The sequence below is a fragment of the Urocampus carinirostris genome, chromosome 5, assembly GCF_059441175.1.
Source record: "Urocampus carinirostris isolate Australia breed hairy pipefish chromosome 5, RoL_Ucar_1.0, whole genome shotgun sequence".
NCBI lineage: Eukaryota > Metazoa > Chordata > Actinopteri > Syngnathiformes > Syngnathidae > Urocampus > Urocampus carinirostris.
The window spans coordinates 23,493,878-23,518,920 of record NC_142353.1 but is presented as its reverse complement, the minus strand read 5'-3'; the positions used below and the strand labels follow the sequence as shown (position 1 = coordinate 23,518,920).

Sequence of the window (25,043 nt, the reverse complement as noted above, 5' to 3'; positions counted from 1 at the left end):
ATACGAGCAAGATACCGGACAGAACGGGACAGATGGGGTCGATACCGGATACTGGATACAACAGCAAAATACCGGACAGGACAGATGGGATCGATACCGGATACTGGATATACGAGCGAGATACCGGACAGAACGGGACAGATGGGATCGATACCTGATACTGGATACACAAGCAGGATACTGGACAGAGTCGAAATGCATGCCTTGCAAGTGCAGAGGTTTGTTGACAGATTGACCAAGAGTGAATGAGAGCACTGAGTTTAAATAGGAGGGGAGCCAATCAGGCAACGAGCAGCAGCTGGCGCCAAACGAGCGGGCATAGGTGAGGGCAATGGACAATCGTGACATAGATAGTGCCTGGTAACATCCAGGAGTCCTGGCAAAGCACATGGCGTCATTGTCAGGTTGCTGGAGTTTCCCTTAATCCTTGAGGATGACGATGCCCAGCAATTTGGTCCGTCACCATGGCAACCACCATGCCTGGGTTACTGTTCGGCACAATCTTCCTCAGTATGGTATCCCTGTTGCTTTCATCTAAAAATAAGGGCTCACAGGTTACAAGAGACAGTCCCCATTCATGTTTTCTTTGCGCAGTAGTGAATATATGCTCGTCAAAATTGATTTAGTTCTTTAATTTGAGCATCAGATGAGCTCTGTTGATATAATGAGCTGAACAAAAATTGAATCTCAGTTCATTTTTCTCTCAACAGACAAAATGCTTTATACGGAGTTACTGCAATTATGGAACGAGTCAGTCAGTGCAATGGATAAGAAAGACTGGAATGGAGCTCTGGAAAAGCTGGACCAAATCACAGAACCTACATCTTGCACTCTGTTCAATACGGCATGCGCTCACATATGCCTGGGACAGCTGGATTTCGCACTTCAGGTGACTTGTATGATTTGCATTGATGGACCTTGGACGAGAGAACCCGATTAAGGGAAATATAGCACTGAATGTTAATACACTGTATGTCAGATTTGGAACCACACACCTTACTGGCTCAGACGAAGTCTCATTGAACTTTACCCATTCATCCATCCATTATCTTCACCGCTTATCCCCAGTAGGGTCGCGAGCTATCTTCGGGCAATGGGCAGGGGACACCCTGAACTGGTTGCCGGCCAGTCGCAGGGCACACAGGGACAGACAACTTACTCGCTCATTAACACCTTGGGACAATTTGGACCGGCCAATTAAACCTACGTGCATGTTTTTGGAATGTGGGAGGAAAACGGAGTGCCCGGAAAAAAACCATGCAAGCACGGGGAGAACATGCAAACTCCGGACAGGCAGTATCCCATCACCCGAGAACTGTGCCGCGGCCTAAATAAATATAATTCTATTCTATTTTTCAGGCACCATCAGTAGCCTATAGTTTCTATTTTAGCACAAGATCATTAACTAAACTGAAATAATTTTTAAAAAAATATATTTGGATTGGAATACATTAAAGTGCAAAAATCTATTAACCATAAACAATTTCTACAGGGAGAAGTATCATACAGTGAAAGAGATGCATGGTTTCCGGGTGTATGATACAGTAATGTTTCAAGATCATCTCAGGGGCCCAAGAAAACCGTCTCGCAGCCCACATCCAGCACAGGGGCTTTGACTTTGACATATGGCAGCCACTCCAGCAGCTCCCGTGTTATTTTCGATTGTTCTCGATTGTTCTCAGCTCAGGGATGCTGCTGGAAATGTGAATTTCCCTTCGGGGATGAACAAAGTATCTATCTATCTATCTATCTATCTATCTATGTGATCTAGAATATTGGCTCACTGGAAGCACCCTGCATTTATACACTTAACATATTTTCATACCGAGGGTTCCTTCTTTGGTTTGGCAGCTGCCACCTGTACACCAACAAGCTGATCAAGTTAAAATTCCTTATAATATTATGCAATCTTTTGTAAAAGAAAAACAATTGACCCACAACTGTTTATAGAACTAAAGGAAACCATCCCCTTTCCCACCATCACACCCAGACACACAAGTAACCCAGTAATAACTAAGTCATAATGAGTCCACATGTTCTACTCAGTTTGGCTCCGAGGCCGGATCCAGACTTTCTATTCCTAAGTGGGCCTGATAGGTAAAAGAATGTCAACTCCAAGTTTTCAGCTCTGTTTTTAGTTACTTTAAAAATGTATTTACAAACAACGGGGAAAAAAGATCTTCAGATGTGGCATTGTTTATTCCAACGGTTGAGTGAATGCAGTTTTACACCTGAACCAACTCAAGAAGCTATGCGAAATCAACATTGCGTTTGGTTTGCATTTATTAAAAAAAATGTATGCCTTTTGATAGAAAAACCTAGAAACTTGTTTCTTTTTTTGACATACTCACAATTTATGGCGGGTCGGATTAAATTACTCAAAGGGCAATAGCTGGCCTACGGTCTGTATGTTTGACATGCCTCTTCCAACCTTTTCTTTTAATGATTGCGATCTTTTTTTCACATTATTCCAAAAAAGGTTTAATTGTCCTATTTTGGTCCATGTCCTCGCAGTTACAAACCTTTACTTTATGGATGATGAAAAAAAGCAAAAAGGCAAATAACAATAACATTCATTGATGTGGTAACAATGCCACTTCTATTTGATTTTGGATGCCATTTATTTTCCCTTTTCCAATTCCTTTATGAATTAAAATACACAGCTATTGAGCAAACTAATTTCATTGCATACAATGTTTCACAACATTGATCACAAAGCCAATTCAATTCAAAAAATGAAAAACAATATTGTGGCATCTAATAAACACACTTTATCAAGTGAGACATGTCAATTTGCATTTTTACATTTCAAGCTTCCTGATTTTCAAACATTTAGTGTTCAATGAACTTTTTACAAAGCGCAGAAATTTGGAAAGGATAAAATATCAAGACTTTTATTTTCACTCATGTACTGTTCCTTCTTTTTAGGCTTTAAATCTTGCAATTATCAAGGATCAACGTCTCTCCGTTGCATTTTTCCAGAGAGCTGCCATAATGATGCAGCTTGACAGGTAAATCTTTGTTGGGTTCCAATATTTAATTTGATTTTAGGATAAGGATTTGTTTTCCATATTTCGGATTCTGACAAGCCAACCTTCTACTTAGATTCAGAATCTTTTTTGGAACTGATATGAGAGAACTGCTCTATTTGTTAACTCATGCATAACAGATGAATAATCTAATTCAAAACCTGTTATTGTAATAATTTGTTGTCTTGGCCTGGAATTTTTAATTGCTTTTTCCCTTGTTCGCTGTCAATTTTTGTAATAAACTGCAACGTTTTCGAAGAACACATCTTAGTCCAAAGTGAAACCGAAGTTTTAAACCGTACAAAATTGGAAATAAGGAATATAAAAAGAAAAAAAACAATGAGGATCAATGGAAATGTAGACCATAGAAAAACAAATGATTGGACCAGGGGTCTGAGACATATGGTTAGCAAGCCACATATGGCTCCTTTCATGAGTACAGCTAGCTTAGGGATAAAACGAGGACTTAAGTTATCTTCTATGTGACTTTCCAATTTTAGTGTATGCAAAACCGAAGCAACACAGCAAGCCAGTTGTTCTGTCCATCGTAATTATGGCAAAGTTTCGACTACAGTTTACAATCATTGTGTTTCACCAAACAGACCCAATTTTGGAAGTACTGTCATTCTCAAATGAATCCTTTATGTGGAAGCTCATTAAACAATTTATGTTCACTGTGGCGACACTGTGATCAAAGCTCACAGAACAAATTGTAAACACCGAAAACACCAGCTAAACAAATGGAGCAATTTGACTGGGGAAGCGATAGTGGTGGGCGGATCTCTACACAAATTGCACACTCCCCTAAATGGCCTACCCATAGTCCTGATCTCAAACCAATAGAGAACCTCTGGAAAATCCTTTGTGAAATACTTATGGTCAAGAAACCCACTACAATCACCGAACCGTGGAGGAGGCTGGGAGAAGAATGTACCAAAACCACACTAGAGCAGTGCTATCCTGTGGCCGCTGATGTGCAGAAGTCAATCACAGGAGATGCCAATACACTTCTTACTAATTGCTAACTGTTGTAACTGTAAGCATAGTCTCGCCGCGTGTTCATATTCTGGGACCAGTATTTGGACGAAGAAAGACTAAGGCTGAAGAGAGCAGTTCAGTTGAGGACTCTTATTACAAAGTTACAAAATAGAATAAAACAGAGCGCACTCTGGAACAATTGAATCAGGAGGCCGTTCTCCTTCCAAAACGCATCCAAGAATGTATCTCCCTCTGTCTAATATTACCCCTTTGCACACGTATGACCTAACCATGTGATGACACCCTGACGGACGGTACAGCAGACAACAACCCAAAAACAGCAATAGATATATGTGTTTTTTTTGTTGTTCTTTTGCAGGTTAGATGAGGCCTTGTCTGACTGTGTCTGGGCACAAAAACACTTGAGAGGAAATATGGTCATCGACTACAGACAGCTTGGTCTGCGGTTTAAACTCTACGATTGGCAAGTGAGATAATGGCAACTTCATTTTTTAAATACATTGTAGCACATGATCGCTTTTACTGTTATAAATTGGTGCTAAGTTGACGACGTTGTCATAATTCTTTTCCCTCAGAGGTGAGAAAATCACTTGAGACAAATATAAATGTATTTTGAAACATTCAACAATGTCTATTATGTAAATAAATATGATAAAAAACGTAAATAATGGTGGAGTCAAGTATCCTGTCATGTGCCATAATCACACCTAATGACAATATAATTTAACTATCTAAACTCTTTTAACACAAGAACAGATTTGATGACCCTGTGTAGTTAATTTGAAATCATCCGAAAACTGGAATGAACCAAAATGTATATACAACACACAAGTGTTCCAAACAATCATTTCAAGATCAACCGTTGTTACATTTTCTGAAAAGCGGAAGCGGGTTCAAGCAAATATCAAAATGTATTGTAGGTGATCCATAATGCAGCAGCCGTGTACTGTCGAATGGACCAGTGGGAGCAAGCCAGAGATATTCTCATGTCACAAAGTCAAGAAGGGAATTTAGAGATGGCATTGGACTGTGTTCTGGTGAGTGTCCAACTATCTATTATATTATGTGGAGATATACCATATATTAGAGCTAAGGTTTTAACCCTGAACCCCGCCCGATTCCCAAACCGAAATTCGGGTCGGGTTGGATCTAAAAAGTTCTTCTTTACTTCAGGTTTGGTTTCTCCCTCGTGGACTTTAAAAGTAATTATGATGATAATAATAATAAATATAAATAAATTAAATTTCTCCCATCATTGTTCTTAGTTTATTTTTCTGTGTGGAGGATCCAGGTGATGGATTCCCTTTCCCTTCTGCGCAACGCATCTTGCGCGCACCCATCATTGTTCTTAGTTTATTTGTATTTGTGGAGGATCCTCGTGCGTGATATGTTCTGTCCTCCTTTTGAGGATGTGGACACGGACTAAGTTGCACGAAAGGGAGACAGAATCCATCGCATTCGCGGATCCTCCACAGAGAAAAACAAACTAGGATATTTTTTTCTAAAACATCAGCGAGGGAGCAACCCTCCTCCAATTCATAAAAAAAGTCCTCACAAATAAAATACAAAAATTCAGTCCCTCAAATAAAGTTAACATTGTTTGTTTTTGTTGTTGGATTTTTGCGTTTGCCACCCTTGGTATAGACGAATAACAGGTTTTTGCAAATTTGCTCAAACATACAGTATGCGACCAAGCCCCTCTCCAAAAACTCCGAGAGGTGCTGCTAAATACATACTCTCCCATTTTAAAAACCTGTTGACCAAAACTGCTACAGAAAAGGCAGAGCCAAGAAGCATTTAGTGCTGCACATTTCACGCACACCCGCAGAGGACATGCACACAATCACTCTCAGGCTCTCTCTTGTTCTACCGGCCTCAATATACAGACGCTCCCCTACTTACGAGCATTCGAATTACCTAAAACGGTAGATATGAACATTTTTTGGGGGATGCCAAAAAATATCCGGACATTACTGTAAGTTAGGTTTTGTATTGTGTGCACCTTTTTCAGAGTACAGGACATTACGGTAGTGCTTCTTTCCGCCGCTACCGGCGTGTGGCGCTGTGAGAGCTCACCCAGCATTTACCCAGAAGAAGAAATCTGCTTCCTCTTCCTAGTTCTTGTGTAAACATTATATACTGTGTCTCCAGCACGCTAAGAACTTTGACGGTTTTATTGTTTAATATCTAGTGCATCCATTTAATATGATTGGTGTAAAGTGTAAAAAAGAGGTGAGCCATTTCTTTTGAAACTAAAGTGCAATAAGAAAGATTGATGCGGTTAAGAAAATGGTTGGAAAACTTTTTTTCGGCTACTTTTTACCCCGGAGGAGGACCTCTTGAAGCTCATCTTTCAAAAGTAAGTTAAACTTATCTTTATTTTTCTTTTTAGAGCATATTATTTTATGAAATGTTTATTCTTTAGTACAAAGCAATAAAGGTTACTTATACAAGCCTTAAACATACTTATATAAACCTTAAAAATACAAAATATAGCACTCAAGCAACTTACAAATAAATTAAACTCACGAACGATCGCTTCTTAGTAGGGCAGCGTCTGCAGAATATTTTTAAAAGGGTATAAATGTGCTTCTTTTCAATGTTCAACATTTGAAGTAGAAGCATTATTTTAGAGTGAAAAAAAAAGAAAATGTTGCGTGCTGTATTGAATAAATATTCATGTGTTTATTTGAATGCATTCTGGGTCGCTTTTACTTTAATACTTCTTGAAGGTTTAAATTTGATCCAAAATGGTCTTATTATGTCAAGAATAGTCTTTAATTGTTGCAACCAGCAGACACTCTGTCTATAGTTCCCTAATAATAAAGCAGAATTTATCCATTTTGTTAAGTAAGAATGTGTGCATTTTGTTTCTTATATTCCAGAGACAGGAAATCATCGCTCCTCTCATGGTGCCTGAGGGTGTGGTGTTTCGTCCTAGGAAGAAGGACATTGAACAACTCAGGCAAAGAGACTTCTTAGGAAAACCAAAGGTATGGAGAGAAATCGAGTCTACTACTCAGATGTCATTACACTTTCCTTTAACGCATGTATTATTTGATGTGTTTTAGCTATTGCTGTTATCATAGACTATTATGTATTATACTGTCAAGGTTTTAGGATGGAGGTCATTTTTGTGACCAAAAACTGATTTGGACCAGAGAACCTAATTTTAAATCATCGGAATCTGTTACTCAGTTTTTATCTTTTACAAGTTATTAAAAATAATTGCTGGATGGTATTAAGGTTTGCGAATAGTTTTTCACGCTTCACAAATGAAACTCGATTCTGAAAGCTAGTCTGGGAAATGATTAGAATCATCAAATAATCTGTCTAACAGAAAATGTATACTCCTGTCATAAACTATACATTTTAACCCGAAAAGTATTAAAGTTGTTATTCCCCATGCTTGGTGTTTCTGCTTTGTGATAATTTCTTAGATTATCATCTGTTTTTGAGGGATATATTTTTTCTTCTATCAGATCCAAATGTTGTAGATACCATAGGTGTAACCAGACGTGCCTGAGCACCCCCAAATTTAACCCAAGCACTCCCCCAAAATTATAGCGTTTTAAAAACACCCTTTTCTTTAATAAAGGACAGGTGGGGCTTAAATATGATGAAAATGATTGATAAAAAAGATACAAAAATGTAAAAACAAAAAACAAAAATGTGAACAACCCAGCACTAGAAATACTCTACAGCTTTGAAATGGTTCAGTCTGATTCATTCCTAGCACCGCTCTTGGCACCGCTCGACTGGTGTCACTTGCGGCATAGCAGTCTCTGGAGGCTCCGGGGTAATACTCTGAGAGTATTTTATACAGTGGTTATGTTGAACATCTATTTACCAACCAATACCGTGACTTTGTTATCTTCAACAGATATTAATCATCATTTTAGCTGCGTTGAATTATAGCAATAGTGTTTCTGCTAACCACAAAGTGTAATGTGTTATTCACAAATGGGAATTGACACTCCTGAACAGCTTTGAATGATCCTAAATCACTTTAAGTGAAATGGGTCCAAAAAAAATTTATACACTTCCCAGCATTCATTTTTTTGGGAGGGAAAAACAATTTATAAAGCTAAAATCCAAACAATCATGTTACTTTTAGAGCCTTGGTACAATACAACCAGTCTTTACTGTTATTATTTGTGCAGATTTGCGATACAGTTGTGTTTATACTGTTCTATACATTGCGTCATTTATAACCACATATAAAATCTTCTTAACATTTTGTAACTCATTGAAAATGCAAAATATATTATATAAAAGGTGATTGTTTTCCCTGCTGTCTGAAGGTGATTTCATCTATGATCCCCAATGATGATTTTGGTGGATTTGAACCTCTCAGAGTACAGGTAAGATATAAGTTCCTTTTTTTTTCCAATAATTTTTGAAGAAGTTGCTGTTGTGATGTCAAGTTGCCATGTCCTTTCAACAGAAACCTGGTTTTTACCAGCCCATCTCAGGTGCTGCTCAGTGAGTATTTTATTGTTAAAGTTCCGGGACACACTGGGTGAAAAGGTGACCAACCAATACAATCATACGTCGTTCTTTGAAGATCTGCCTTTTTTCCCTCTTTTCCATATGTCTTAGTATCTGTGGTGGACCTCGCAGGGCTTTTGCAACGTTATGACATCGGCAATAGGTCAAAACAGCACAAATTCCAGTAGACGTACACTACCGTTCAAAAATTTGGGTTGCTTTGATACTTCCTTATATTTGACGGAAAAGCATTGTTTTTTTAAATGAAGATAACAGAAAATTAATCACAAACACACACTTCTAATCTTTTACTGTATAATACTTTAGTGGGGATTTTACTGTCTTTTTGTATGCTAAATGTTTTTATACAACACTTTGAGTGGCATTTTTCTTGCCTGAAAAGTGCTTTACAAATAAATTTCATTTGACTTGATTGCTGTAAATTACTATTTTAACTGAAAAATTTTTTAATCTAAAAAATAATAGTAATCTTGAAATCAAACTATTGCCAATATTTCTGTTATGTAGGGATATGTCAGGACCAGAACGAAAACAGGACCCGTGCGTTTCTCTTAGTTTTATTTGGAAGAAGGGAAAGGATAGTAAACACAATCCATAGATCGCTGGTCGCGGGGAGAAGGTTGCTCAGACGCGGAAGTGGTATTTCTGTGGTAAGCGAAAGTAGTGTCGAGAGCGGGAAGAAACAGATCTGTGGCTGGGACGGGGGAGAAAAAATCGTAGTCAAATTCAGAAAATGGGTCGGAGCCGGGAAACAGGCGGGAATCAGAACAGGAGAGAGTCAGGGTCGAAAGGTTGCCTAGCATGAGCTGAGGTTTGCAGACGGACTGACAACTGGTGACAGGAAGGAGGGGGGTTTAAAAAGTGACAGGCAGCCAATCAGCGTCCGAGGCAGTTGGCGCCAAAGGAGCAGACTCAGGTGCCCCGCATCAGTAATCATGACAGGATATGTGAATGCACACTGCTAGATCATGGTGTTTTTCCGCCTGCAAATACACCACATAAAGTGTTGGGTTAGTCCTTCCATTTAAAGATTACTTGTGCATGCATACCCATTCGATTGATGCAAATACTTGTGCGCATTATTGTGCCTGCTCAGTTTATCCATCCTTTTTTTAATTTGTTGGTTCCGCAAAGAACTGTGGACTTGTAGTACAGCGACGAATAATACATGGATCTCCAGCTCTTTATTTGTTGGTCATTAGTAGTGTTGGGCACGTTACTGAAACAAAGTAATTAGTTACAGTTGCTTGTTGCTTCATTTAAAAAAATAACTACGTTATCCCTCAGATTACTGACACCAAAAAGCAGTGTGTTACCCTGAAAGTAACTATCTACTTTTAGATTTCCGTATATGCTCGAATAGAAACGGAGCCTCTAAAACTGCTTTAAAATAGCCTCATATAAAAAAAACAACAACGAAAAACATAACAACGACCTGAGAAAACAGTGAAGCCTTCATATTTCTTGGCTTGTGCAATCTTGATAGCTTGCAAACAAACACTTAGCCAAGACACTCCATATCGATTTTGTCTCTGGACTTCAAACCACCCGAAGAGCTCCTTCTCCATTTCTAGGTACTGTCCAAGATGACTTATTTTCCAGGCATGGTGCATTGCAAACAAAAAAATAAAAAAATTAGTACACTTCTAGTGTAAATGCTCACGTTTTCCCCAAGATTTCCTGTTGGTTTGTTGTCCCTGTAAAAGCCACGACCCCTCCTCCACACCATGCCTACCAATTGATCCAAGTGACATACATCCAAATATGTGCATGTAAGCTTACCCGCTGATTTAAGTATTTTAGTTTATTGTTTATAATTCAGCTTGGATGTATATACAGTAGGGGTAATATCTTTATGCTGAGAAATTCAAGCCTTCTCATACACTGTACTTGAGACCGCGCCACTATAACTGTATTTAGTTGTACTTTGTTGGTAAATGTAATCACGCCCACCCTTCATAGAATGTTGCTGGAGGATCGGTGGTTGTATCTGTCAACCGGTGATGCAGGACGGGACATAGTAACACATAATCTGCATTACATGAGTTGTGGAATAACGCGGCAACTCACCACTTAGTAATGACATTAGAGATACGAAATGTTGTGAACAAAATGTTAATCGTAATCTTTACAGAGAAGAGTATTTACAGTCCTGGAGTGAGTTCCTTTGTAATGCGTTAGTCCCAACACTGATCATTAGGCATGATTCTTCTGTCCAAAAATTCGATTTGTGATCATGGTCGGACTCTTCAATGTATGTAAACGTAACCCAATAGTGAACTTTCACAGTAGTGACCAGGGCATTGGGGGTGGTTACCTTCAACCCGAGACAGATTGGCAACGTAACAATTTAGTCTACATTAATATATAACAGAAATTGAAAAATAAAGTCCATTTTCTTCCATTTTTGGCATTTTCGAGTCAAATGTCCCAGTAAAGTTTTGTCTCATTCAACAGGGAGTCTCACTATATGTGTATGACGGTCCCTTACATGGCCCGAGGCCCAGGCCAGTTGACAGTGCCAGGTGGTGCCAAGGTTTTTTTATTTGAAGATCAAAATAAGGACGGCATGGCAACAGTCATTTATGACGGACAAGTAAGAGATTATAAATACTATACTACTGTATAATCAATTAAGTTCAGGCATGTTCATTAATGCAAGTTTCAATTGTTATTTTTTTCCAGAGAGGACTTGTGCCAATGTCTCTACTTAAGCCAGTAGATATGAAGATAACCAGAGTCAAAACTACAAATGTAAGTTTGCGATGTTCCTGCTAGAGTTTAACGTTTTAATGACACCAAATGATTTGTGATCCTTATAGATAGCCTAAAGAGATTTTGTCTCACTATACTATTCCAAAATGAATCTTCTAGGTCACATGTGTCAAAATCTTGTCCGCAGGCCAAATGTGTCCCGCCAAATCATTTTGAGTGGCGTGCGAGAGCTTAAAATGCCGGAATGCTTATAAAGAAACAGGTCAAAAGAGTGTTTTGACAAAAAAAAAATTACATTTCACGCAAGCCTGTCAACTACAATATCTGTAATGTGATGATGGACCAGCACCAATACGCCAGTATATCCATACTGATGAGCAGGATTACGAAATAAAAGATCCTATAAATGTCCAAGATATTTTGTTATTTTGTTTTACAGAGATACCTCTACATATGACATTAATTTGTTCCTAGATCGTGCTCATATATAGAAGTTCTCGTATCTCGAGCAAATTTTCTTGATATGACATAACTAAAAACCAGTTATTTCGTTCCAGGCCTCCCAAAAGCATCCAAGTTAACCCTAAATAGCTATAAAATCATCAATAAAACAAATTCAAATAGTTATCGAACCTAAAACTCCATTAAAGGATAAACAACATATTATTAAAATGACTTTAAAGCCCAGCCTCTAGTGGTAATAACTGGAAATTCTCGTATATTTGCTCAAAAGAGATCTCATATTTTGAATTTCTCGTTGCTCAAGTACCTCGAATATAGAGGTATCACTGTATTTGATTGACAACATATTTTATATGTGTAGTGACATTTTTTTCAATGCAACTGTGGTGTTTAAGACTTGACATTTAATAAATTCAGAGTTACTTTACACAAAGTAGTAGTTACATTTTTTAACATACCAATTACATTTAGTTACATGTGTAAGGTACAGGAAACAAAAACCAAATCAGAGATAGTAATGACAGTGGAAATGAAAATGACTCGACGACATGTGCTGTCGAAAATGTCATTATAAAGGGTCAGGATAGTTGGGGACTGGTGTGTGGTGATTGGACAAACCCAGTTGGCACCCTCTGGTGGTTGAATGCCTACCAAACCATAACATTAACGCCAAAACAGTCAATTCGTCAGCCAAAGGTCTGGCAAGACATGGAGCGAATTCACAAAGACTGTGCAAGCACAAGAGGTATTGATTGTCTTACGGATTTTATGCACAACCACTCTACTAGACCATTTTTCAACATTGGACCAAGGGCACATAGTGTTCAAGTGTAGTCGGGCCCAATCCCACTTTCTGCTTTGACCCCAAAGCGTGGCCCCCGGGGTAACAAAAATGCTCATACATTCTAAGTTGTCAAGGATCACAGCTCACTCGGTTGTCAATAATAATGTTGATCTAGCCAACCCTAACGTTTGTGTTGCATTATTCATTATTCTCTTAGACTCTTGCAACTGGGATTCCTCTCCCTCCAGGTATGAAGCCACCCGCTCGCCCAGAAAACCGGTCTCGCCCAGCCTCTTCAAACAGAGGTAAAATCATGTTCATCTCGTGCTATATCTAGTGCTTTGTTATGCGGATGATGCATGATAGAGAAACTCATTCTTATAGAAAAGCCAATCAGAACTGGAATCTTGCTAAACACCAGGGAAAATGCTCAGGTGTGCACTACCCTACAAAGCTGCAATATTGTCTATGTGTTTTCAGAGTAGTGGACAATCTTTCTCAACAAGAGCAGGCAGGGCCCTCCAGGCTTAACTGGTCAAAAGACTATCTATTTATCAATATATCTATCTACCCTGGTCATATCCCTCGAGAGGGGTGACAGACAGCAAGACAAACACATACACAAAAACAAAGAAAAGGAAAAAGAAAAAAATAGCATAAAACACAAAAAATTGACCATGGCCAACCCAAATGCCCAAACACCCAAACAAGTAGCTCGGCACCCAGGTTGGTCATGCTTTCGTCCCTCCAGATGAAATGGGACACACGAAAGCGGCTGGGTCACTCGGGTCAGGGTGACACAACACACTCTTCTGTTCAACAGTACGGCCCGACAGCTTTCACTGGTTTACCCCTGCCGCATCATACGGGTGCCTTGCCCATCCCTTAGAACGCGTCAAAACATTCCACTATCCTTTCACATCACCTTTCCGCTCAATCCTATCACCAACAAGAGCTCTAGCTCAAAGAGAAAAAAGAATGTCAGGTTGTAAAGGCAAAACTATTTAAAAGGTATAAATATATAGTAAGACATAAAAAAACCTCCTGGAGAGCTATCAGTCACTGCACCCTTTCACGCCGCTATCTTTAAAAGATATGTTACCACTGATGCTGTCATGGTGAATGGTAAATTTAACAAGAAGAAAACAAAAAAGAGATAATTAGACTCGACCGCAAGCCTATTATTGTGTTGGCTGCCTTCCTTCCGGTTCATGCTTCAGTCTAAAAATAGCATTCATATTGTAGACTACAGTAATACCTCTACATAAAAGTTTAATTGGTTCCAGGAATGTGCTTGTATCTCGATTGCCCGTGTATTGAGCACATTTTCGCAATATTAAATAGTTAAAAATAAATTAATCTATTCCCGGCCTCTCAAAAGCGTCCAAATTAAACCCTAGATAAGTTTAAAACACCTCTTCCTGATCACTCAAAACTCATTCAAATAGTAACTGAACATGAAAGTACAGTGATAAAATAAAAGACAATATTAACAAAATAAAAGGAATTACGAGCACTTAGTATGTGTGTGGCGTGGAAAGAGTGGGGGGAGGAGTACTGGAGAAATGGTGGAGCACGAAAGACTGTTTATGATACGTAAGCACTTACTGTACACTCAAAATGAAAATTACTGTCACTTTAAAAGAACGTACACACAAACATTTTTACAGCATACTGTTTTGTTTTTGTGTGGATTTTTAATAAACAAAGCCTTGCTTAACTCTTTAGCGTCTTTGTTATCTGCACTCGCTGCCTACCCATGCCAAGCCACGGATCACAAGTTTGAAGCACATTGTAAAGCGCTTTGGGAGGTCTTCATTGGCTTGAAAAGCGCTATATAAATGCAGAACATTTACCATCTTCTTGAATTTCTCAAACCAGCCATGGCTGGCCTTGAAATCAATTCCAGTTGTAGTCGCCGATGATTACCCTTTAGTTGACGCTGCCTCATGTTGTAAGTCCTTATACAGTATATTCTGTTCTCCAGCTAGCTCCTTGTCACATATCCACAATAATAACAGCCTCTCCATCTTGTGGTTAACGATTTTATGAAAGCAGTTACGTCCCTGGTTTTATAACTGTCATGGTAACCTTTCTGTTTTAATAGCATACGAATAGGCCACTCACACAAACACCACACTCAGGTTTGTCTTTTATTTTCTGCTTTCTTTCAATTGACATAGTACCATTCCTTTTTCTGGAACCTCATGACAATGGTCAAAAGAAGTCACTAAAACTGCAATACAATAAAAATAAACTTGCTGCAAAATATATCCAATGGGTGAGATCAGGCATCCAATGGCGGGATATACATGCGCTGCCTGGGACGAGCTGGTGGTTGTCAGTCTCAAGCGGTGGGTGGTCTCAATTGGTACATTCTGTGAAAATTGGAAATTCCCTCATATGCCAAGTAAGATTTTTGTTCGAAATAAATCTTGAAAGTCGAAATTCTCATATCTAGAGGTAATTGCATATAGAGGTTTGACTATATTTGCTTACTTGCTTGTGTGAATACAACCTTCACCGTGTCAACTGTAGTTTGAATTTGGCAGGAGAACAATTGTCTTCAGACACACCCCCTCCATCCTACTCAACTGCCACCCATTCTCCACCGCCAGTTGCTGACGCTCCCCACTACACAAGCCATTTGGCCAGCAGTAAGCCACTGGTAAATTTGCACCCAGACAGAGAAGTTGACCCCTTTACCCCTGGATAACGGTTTAGGATAAGGGTTTAGGAACCCTGTTCCTTAAGAACCATATTAAGAACCATATTTTTTATATAGTTGATATCTTCTGGAGCAGAATTCATTCATTATTGTCTTCTTTTGGTTCGCTTAGGATATCACGGAAGGCTCAGTCACGGAAGGAGAAGTTGACACTGTGGTGATCAAAATTCACTACACATACAATATGGCGGTCTCCGTACCCTCAAATTCATCATACCAAGAACTGAGGGAAGAAGTTGCTCAACAATTGGGCCAACCTGAATCTTCTCTGCGTCTTAGGTAGACCCTTGAGTTTGTTTATGCTGAATCACAAATTTCCTTTCCTGTTTTGTATCGTCTTGAGTTGTCATAAGATGTCTTCATTTTATGATTTAAACACATTACCTCTTTGTAGTAAACTGCTTTGTATTGGTATCAGATAGAAAAATATCGTATTTCACTTTGGGTTTTTTCACGCCAAATGAAAATTTTCCTCTCTCTCATTAGATATCGGAAGCATGGATCCCGGGTACTGGTCCCTCTCGAATGGGAATTAGAGGCTGGGGGCACCCTACAAGATGTCTCGGAGGATGGCAAAGCCACTTTGTGGTGCCAGGTGAGGATTTTAACACAATTACATTGGTATAAAGAATATGTTTTGGTTTTATCACTCAACCTTACTGAAAATATCAATTAGAAATTAGTTATTGGGTCGTTCCACAACAAATTCTCCATTTTGTATTGAGTGTCTGCTCTTAGTGCACTGTCGGTCCGCAGATATATTGTTACTGGCATAGCCTTTTAATGGAATTTATATTGCGTGTCCAAACTTTCAAATCCTGAAATAAATATTCTAGTGTATTTAGGAGGCCAACAAGTCAAGCTAAGTCAAAACTTTTTTATTTGGATAGCCCTTAATCACAAGAAGTCTCAAAGGGCTGGACAGAATGCAGACTATTATTTCACCATCCCCTGATCTAAAACCTACACGAGGGCAAGGAAAAACTCAAAACCTCAGCATGAGGAAAATGAAGAAACCTTGAGAAGGGGCCACACATGAGTTAATCCCCCTTCCAGGATGACCAGACTGCAATGGGTGTTCTAATACACAGGCAGTGTTCTCGTTTGCCCGCGTCCCTGCGTCCTAGACGCATCATTTTTGCTGGGGACGCATTGGGTCAAATCACCGGGACGCAACGTTTTTGACACCAAATTGTCATTATTACCCGATTACTTTTCTTTTTTTTACCACACTCCAAACTTTTTGTCAGGCAGATCCGCCATCCGCCATTGTTGTTTTGGTCTTGCGCCGATCTCGGCAAACGAGATCTCGTTGCTTCGAGATGACATCATTGTTGTGGCGGTTGTTGAGTGAAAGAAGTATGCCTCCAGAAAAACAGTTGGTACTAGGTGCAAATCAAGAAAAAATTGGTAATTTCTTCAGTTTCGGTAATAAGTCGAAACATAACACAGAAAGTGGTAACAACGGCAATAATTCCGGCACAAAAAAATGGCAGAGAAACTCTTCAGAAGACCGCGAAGGCAAGGAAAACACATGTTTTGAAGCGAACGATTTGACGAAAGAAAATAAACAAAATAATACTGGCAAAAAATGGACTTTTCTGCCCAAATGGACTAAATTATATTCCTGGTTACGCTATGAGGAGGATGATAATGGATTGGACCTTGAGAAGGCATTACAACTATGGCGGGACAGCAAACCACAAAGAATATATGAACTGACAAATTTGAAGTAATAACTGCTTTGTATTACCAATTAACTGTGATGATTAAAACTGCATGAATGTATAAATATTTCAGCAATATTATTTTGTATAGTGTACAATATTGTGAACTGAAAAATCTGAACTGATAACTGCTTTGTATTACCAATTAACTGTGATGATTAAAACTGAATGAAAATATAGATTTATATTATATATTTGTTGCCAATTTACAATTTCAACCGCGATAACACTAAATTTTGGGGACCCATAGATCTCTGTTTGGACCCATAGATTTTTGAGCATGCGAGTCCCTGGGACCCATCACTTTTCAGAGGTAAAATGAACACTGCACAGATATCGTTAACCTGAAAAATTGGTCATTCATAAGCTATAAAATATAAGTGTGTTTTAAGCCTAGATTTACAGTTCTACTGAGGTTGCAAATTGTGTCTGACTCAATAAATTATCAATTGACAAAATAATTTGTCTGTTATAGCATTACAGCAGTTTTTAGATATTTTTATCAAGAAAATCGTGAGCTCGTGATCAATCTCATAATTTATAGTGTCGCTACACACACAATTTCACGGTGATTTATCTTACCGTCTAGAGGTCTGTGTATCTTAATCACGACACACACACTCCAATTTTCAAGGGAATTCATTAACTACCAATCTAGAGATTGAATAATACATGCAACTTGGGACAAAATTATAAACTTAAGGGACGGATGGGGGGGATTGGCACATGTGGCATATGAGGAACCAAAGAGGGAAAACAACACAGATTAGCTTAAACCTTTGTAATGGAAACTTTTGGGGAACAATTAGGCAATTTGGCTTTTTTCTAATTGGATAAATATTCCCTGGATCAAGGAATTCATATCTGATTACATACAAATTGACATTTCTCAGGTGGTTTTTGGTTGGGTGGTAGCGAGCCTGGTTCAGAGGAGGTCAAGGAAATTGTGTAAAAGCCAAAAAAAGAAGAGAAGACAGTCTCAAGCAGGGAAAACAATCTCTTTTGCTGGGCGGTTTGGATGGCACAGATTGGCAGCGCAGTGACACGGCCCACTGGAAATAATCATTGTCACTTTGTTGTTGTTTTGCATTGTACTTTCTGGCAGCATGTGTTAGTGTTTGCAAGCTAAACTACAGCCCAAGGTAACGACAAAAGCTGTACGCAGAATCGAAAGAGAAAAAAAGTTTTGCTTAAATGTTTGTCCTTTTCGTATTATGGGGGACCCAGCGGGAGAGGAGAGCAAACAGGAAGGAGGCGTTGTTGAAATTTGCAATGTTGACATGAAACAAGAAAAAAACATAATATTTGTCACACAAAAAAATATTCTATTCCCCTATTTTTCAGGCTGAAGATTCCTTGCATGACCATACTGTCCTTTACCAAATGGTGGCGCTATATGATTACTCTGGTCAGGGTCCAGAGGATTTGGAATTCAGCGAAGGGGATACCATCGACATCCTGGGTGTAGGTAAGATACCGGACACAGCTATTCAACAACTCTAATGGTTGATGCAGTTATGCAATTTACACCCAATTTGTGAGATGAATGACCAGTGGGTAGGTGACAATTCTGTGATGTGGGTCTGACCTGAGGTGCAGGTAGGTTGGTATGTTGGTCAGCTGCATTATGGGTGCTGACACTAGAAACTGCCTCTACTCTATGTGTAGCAACACCTGGGGTAGAACTATCAACAGAGGGGATGGGGGTAAACATGCCCCTGACCCGGCCAATGTGAATAGGTGTGTCAAATTGTGGAGCTAACACATTGCTCTGATTAAACATGTTTCAAAGATGTCTCATCAACAGAAAAAAAATTAAATAAGTCAAAATCACAAAATAAATCAGCAGCCTGCGTAACACGTCACTGTTCAGACCGCTTACAACCAAGGCTACAAGCTTTGTGTTTGCGTGTGACATTCTTTGCCATGATCTTTGATTTTTGCAATCCGGAGATGGAATAAGAGCTTGCTCTGTCCACTCCACGCATCGGCCCGGTATTGCAGTACCTCCGGGAACGGTGCATTCGCAATGATCGCAGCGAGGCTTTAGGGCTAGGACCTTAGCTTGGCCTTTTGGCTGAGAGTAAGTGTCTCGGCTCCTAGGCTTTGTAGCGTATTATGAACTGACCGATAACGGATAATGGATAATGAATAACGAAGATAGAACAATAACCCTTAAAAACCCCAAAACCCCCGTCACTGTATAGCACACTTAGTTGTCTGCATCACTGTGACACTGCACAAAAACAAAACAAAAACAAACAGACTCAGAGACAGTTTCTTCCCCAGAGCCATTACCACCCTAAACACACACCGCACAAAAAACTGAAAACTCTTGCAAACACACTTCCTCATACGAACATAAAATGGTACTCATGTCCATGTTTCTTGCACAATGTTGACTGCACTATGTTTACTGCAGACCTTGCACAATGTTGACTATTTTTTTGCACTATGTTGACTATTTTTGCACCAAATGCATATTGCACAAACCCATACGATACCAACTGTATGTAACATCCTACATGCCATCATTTCTTTGTGTAAATATTGTGTAAATTATAACTATAACCTTATCCTCCTTGTTTTATAACCTTATCTTCTCTGTTCCTTATCTTCTTGGTTTCTTTACCTCACTGTGAATGTGTGAAACTGGAGTGTCAGGCCCAATGTCATTGTCACAATATGTTAACCCATTTTGTAACAATGACAATAAAGGTATATTCTATTCTATTCTATTCTATTCTATTCTATTCTATTCTATTCTATTCTATTCTTTTTGTTTTCTCCTAAAATGATTTTTCCTTGGAGAATTTTGAATGCTACGTTGATCCCGAAATTTAAACAAAACAAAACAAAAAAATCCAACTAAAATTTAAAAATATACAATCTTTTTTTTTTTCATCAAAGTTTCCTGTTAGTAGGTACAGGACTACTGGTTACTCTAGTCTAAAACAGGGTTTTCAAGCTTGCGGCTTGATAAGAAAGTTAAGGGTACAGTCTGTATCATTTTACCACTTGATGTTGTAGTGTTCTATTGTACAACCAAAAACGAGTGCTAGATATCATGAGTAAGAAATTACAGAGACTCAAAGTGACTATAAAGTTGACAAATTTTCGTCTATTTTTTGCCCCTTCTTCTCGCCATGTTTTTGGGTTTTTTTGGTACCGGTAGAAGAAATATGGTCGTATGTCATCTCAAAAACTGAATACATTTTGTTCTTAAAATTGTGCGTGCAAGTTTAAATCATATGTGCTCTGTTGGCTGGAATTCATTTATTCATTTTTATTGAGTGTGTAAACTGTTGCATATTCTGTTTGGAAACTCGATGTGGGTTAACCAACAGCTCTTAACTTATCAGTAACAAATCTCAATTAGTTTGAATTCTATTTTCAAATGGTTTTATCCACAGAAGCCATTTGTTTTTGATAATAAACCTAATTTTATATACAGAAAATTAATGGATGTATATAATTGCAGCCCCAAATCATGTTTTCCCTGAAGCTGTTTAATTTTCCTTTTCTGTTTTCTCTCTAGTGAACGACGAATGGTTGGAGGGCCATTGTGCAGGCAACATTGGCATCTTTCCCAGCAGCTTTGCCATGAGAGAAAATGAAAACTTCAATTAAATGTCCGAATTTTAAAACTCGGCTTTATCAACACATATTTTTCAGTTCAATCCAACCTTGAACCTCACTATGAGCAAAACTACACCATTTCTCGATTTTTCAAACGAGTCGACAATTGAAGTTGGTGGCACATATATGTCTTGGTCATTTTGGTCTGTATTTGAAATATCTTATATCTCTCCTGCCTAACTAATGTGCTAGGTTTTGGTCAATTTCATGGCACAACAAAATGAAACACTGCAAAAGGCTAAAAAGCTGTAAATTGATTAATTTCGTAAAATTGGTTTTGAATAGCGCAGAATGAAAGTAAACTAATGTTTTATGCCATTTGAAGCTAAGAGGTACTTTTTTATACTGATTAGCGCAATGGACTACCAGTTTCTTAAAATAACAACTTATTATGTTATTACTGTGTTGTTACAATGTTATTATTGTGTTAATACTCGGTTGTTGTTAGAATTAGGGTTAAAATACAGTAGGTCAAATACTAAAACCTCTACCTTACATACAAGGGATTTAGATACATAAATTATAGGTTAACTCAGTGATTTTCAACCACTGTGCCGCGACACACTAGTGTGGCGTGAGAGATCGTCAGGTGTGCCTTGAGAAATTATCCAATGTCACTTTTTAAAATTTAAAATTTTATAAAACATTTATCAATCATTTTCTGCAAATATTATGTCATTGTCAAGTGTATGTGCTGTAAAAACAGGGAGTATTATAAATTATATTATAATTAAACATACTGTTCAGTGTCATTTTATAACATTTTTGGTTTGTGGTGTGCCGCAAAATTTTTCCAATGTAAAAATCATGCCCTGGCTCAAAAAAGATTGAAAAACACTGGGTTAATTTAGAAAAAAATAAGAAGAATTGACCATGTTTTAAGAGACACTGATTAGTTAAATTATTCCCATGCCAGTTTGGAATTAAATTTCCTAAAAAATTGCAATGACCCATCACTGGTGAGCTGTTTTCCGAACCGGTCCGTGGGCTATCAGGGGGCACGGGCACCATATTGGTGACCCCTGCAATAGGGCTAGCTTAGAAGCGTTTGTTTTTTCCTGAAATCTGATTCATATCTTGAAAAATAAAATAAATACACAAGAAAAAGCAAGGACAGAAGTATGTATCCGGCTACTTGAATGTAGGCCTTGAGCGCAGTACTCATTAACGCTTCATGAAAACAATAATTTTATGGAGGGGTGTGCACGAAGGGACACTGGGGACAAGACTGCCACACAAACAACAAATGTTATTTATTAGTGCTATTTTTCCGTCATATGGATTAGCATTAAATTTTTACCATTTGTCAAGGTTAAAACTCGAGATTGTATTACAGAGAAAGAAACACACTCTGAGTCGGAGATTGAGTTGGGTAGCCCCTTCATCGGAGGCGCATCCCACCTGAGCTGAAGTAGTTGTGTTGGAGCATACGCCTTTTCGTTGGGTGGGCCAGATTAAAAAGCTTGGTTTGCCCACCTCAGTCTGGCCGCTACTGATGTAATGGTTGTTCATTGTATTTGGAATGCTTGATACTCTGCATTATATAAATTATACCACATATTTTCAATAAAATGCTGAAAACTGAATTAAATCTGAGAATTGAATTTTAAAATACTTTTTAGGGTAGTTTAGCTTGTTTTTAATTTGGCTCAAGAACAGAATAAAAAAGGTTGGGAAACACTGTTTTAAACCGTTGAAATCCTACCATGGCCTTCCAAATACACTTGCACAGTTAATATCCATGTAAATTGACTGCATTGTTAAATTCATTGGTCTGGATCTCGATGATTGTCAAGCATCATGTCTGGTGAAGCCCTTTTCTATTTCACAGTCGGTAAAACCTTGTAAACATGAACTCACAAAACATATTTTGACGTTATAGGGTCCAGAAAAATAAATCACAAAATTAAAAAAAAACTTTCATAGTAACATTTCTTTGTGCAGTGCCTATAATGCTGAGGTCTCAAACCAATTGTGGCCCTCAGGCCTTCATATGAAAGGTGGAGGGAAAAGTGAGTATTATTTAACCACAAAATGCCCCTGTATTGTGTCTTGCAAATCTTCAAGATATCCTTTCTTCCACCCATCTCTGCTTTCTGTTTGTGATAAAACTCTTTTTCTTAAAATCAGTAAAAATATGCAGTGGTGTTTCCGAGATGTATCTGAAAGCATCGCGCAATTTTTAAAGCATAGTTTGTATTTGACCGCTAGAAGTTGTTGTATAAACAAGTGATAAAAAGGAAGAATACAAACTAAGGAGAGTAAAAGTGACCATAAAATATAAAAACTTTTCGATTTCCTTTGTCTAACCTTTTTGGTTTTCAGGTACTCGTAGCGGCAAGATGGTCGACATGTCAGCTCTCTCTAGTCAAGGCTCTTGTTATGGCAAATATATACAAATCTCTCGACGCACAAGTCATTTTAAAAATGCTCATAAATATGTTAATTTGTGTATTTTTGATAGTTATTTAAATTAAAAATATTTCTGTGAAACCCTAACACGAGACCAATGGTTCCCAAACTTTTGCAGGCTGGCGCCCCTTTGGCTCCCGGGTGTATTCCTAGCTTTGCGAACTTTTTTCTTGCGGCGTGAAGGGCGCATATGCTGCTTTGATGGAGGTTTGTTTACCTCTCAGTCCTTTTATAGATGCACCTTCTTCCGCTTTTACTTGTAATTCTTTTTACATGCCCTGATAATTTTTAAGGTTCTGGTACAAATTACTCGTGTTCCCTTTGGACCTAGCAACTACGTGAAAGTAAATTCTGCAACAGGCGTTTTTTTTCTGTTCCACGTCCGCTTCGTCGAAACCAAAATAGGTCCAAACAAGTGATGTACCGCCTTTCTTCGGTGCAAGCTTCGTTTCCTTCTCGTTTGTTGACTCTGGGACTATGTTTACGGAGTCCGCTATGACACACAATGAGCTCACACGGTGGGTGTGGCATAGTGTGGTGCTTGCAAAATTTGAATCCCGTTTATTGGCATGTGCTATTATGAAAACTTGCCTCTGATTGGTCGGCGCTTTTAAAACTCAAACAGTAACAATTGTGGTTGGCCAAAACTCCCTCACTCACTACAAAACCTTGAAAAAACCTTGGTGCTTTGCGGTTTCACAACGGCACTACGTTTAAACTTCTGACTTGCCCCCCCACCGCCCTTCTACCGGCCCCTTACCGCCCCATTCTTCCTCAATGCCCCCCCAGATCTTTCCACCGCCCGCGGTACCGCCCATTTTAGGGAACCACTGCACTAGACAAATTGTGTCTACCATAATCTCAATCACTGACAATAATGAGACATAGACAGACGGTAAGACATCCCAGAGTTTATTAGAAATTTAGAAAGTGAACACTTGTTTTGTTTAAAACAATATTGGGATCCTAATGTGAACTAAAACAGACCACATATCGTCTGCCATGTGAAAAAGAAAGTTTTATTTTTGCTCAATAGACTATAGACCCTTTCATTTCTTTGTAAACATTATTATGTAACCGGTGGGCGGGGCTTAGCCTGGAAACTCGAGTTTGCAGGGACCGCTTTATTTAAAGTAAGATAAATCAAATGGTTATGATTGTTGCTATCGACCCCATATTACTTATTATATCAGCAAAACATATTGCTATTTTCTTAGCTTCAGTTGTTAGCGTGTCGCCTAAATGAAAACGGTAGCCTTGTAAACACTGTGTGGCCCGAAAATAAAGACAGGCACACCTTCCAAACAAACATTGGGCACACAATTAAAATTGTCGAGAAAAATTGTTCAAACCTCACATTGTTTATTTGCTGTTAATAGTGTCAATAAAATTGTTCAAACCAAAAATTTAATTATTCATGTATACTTACTAAAAAAAATGTTTTTCATTTTTTAGAAGCATCCCATTATGGCATTTAGGCTCCACGCTAACAGCTAAAGCTAAGAAAAAAAACATACTTTTGCCATAAGTAATATAGACTCGATTGAAACAATCACAAACCGTTAATTTATCTTACCTGATATGAAATGTGCGCTGCAAACCCGAGCATTTTCTATGAGTGCCTCGGTCCAATCTTTTTGCTTGAATGCATCCCCAACACTCTTTTTCTTTTATCAGGAATGTCCGCTGGGATCCTGTAAAACTTCAATATACGATCATTAACGTTTTTTTACGATTGTGGCACACAAAAACACAACATGACATTTTACCACCGAACTAGCAGAAACAAAAGCTTGGTTTCTTCAGTGTGTTGACCAGCAAGACTGTGATGTGGTTATAATGTGAAATGTTTAATGGGACTACATGAGTTTGGTTTTCTCTATTTCTTTTTCAGTGTTACATTGTTCCTTTATCTTAAATAAATTCATATCTTAAGTAATTTATTTTATGTTTAGTTTATTTTGTTTTTTATTAGTATTTTTAGTATTGGAGTAAACCAAAAGTAAGCGAAAGTAATCAAGTTATATTACTACAAT

At 38.4% G+C, this 25,043-nt stretch overlaps 1 protein-coding gene and 1 pseudogene across 1 annotated transcript; both read left to right on the top strand.

Annotated features, from left to right (window-relative positions):
* Positions 1-710: 710 nt before the first annotated feature.
* Positions 711-23,729, top strand: noxa1 (NADPH oxidase activator 1). Its single transcript, XM_088336239.1, has 15 exons — positions 711-889; positions 2,929-3,011; positions 4,387-4,495; positions 4,949-5,065; positions 6,914-7,021; positions 8,333-8,392; positions 8,476-8,513; positions 10,998-11,136; positions 11,226-11,294; positions 12,719-12,806; positions 15,054-15,169; positions 15,342-15,508; positions 15,716-15,824; positions 18,301-18,424; positions 20,495-23,729. The coding sequence occupies exons 1-15, from the start codon at positions 716-718 to the stop codon at positions 20,584-20,586; spliced, it is 1,593 nt and encodes a 530-aa protein (XP_088192365.1). The 5' UTR covers positions 711-715; the 3' UTR covers positions 20,587-23,729.
* On the top strand, positions 18,889-18,978 carry LOC148365801 (U2 spliceosomal RNA; annotated as a pseudogene).
* Positions 23,730-25,043: the final 1,314 nt, after the last annotated feature.

What these genes read in the sequence shown, in the direction of transcription:
- noxa1 (XM_088336239.1), top strand. Translation starts at nt 716, where the DNA reads ATGCTTTATACGGAGTTACTGCAATTATGGAACGAGTCAGTCAGTGCA. An exon ending in CAGTCATTTATGACGGACAA is followed by an intron (nt 11,137 to 11,225) that starts GTAAGAGATTAT and finishes ATTTTTTTCCAG; the next exon opens with AGAGGACTTGTGCCAATGTC. An exon ending in TGGCCAGCAGTAAGCCACTG is followed by an intron (nt 15,170 to 15,341) that starts GTAAATTTGCAC and finishes TGGTTCGCTTAG; the next exon opens with GATATCACGGAAGGCTCAGT.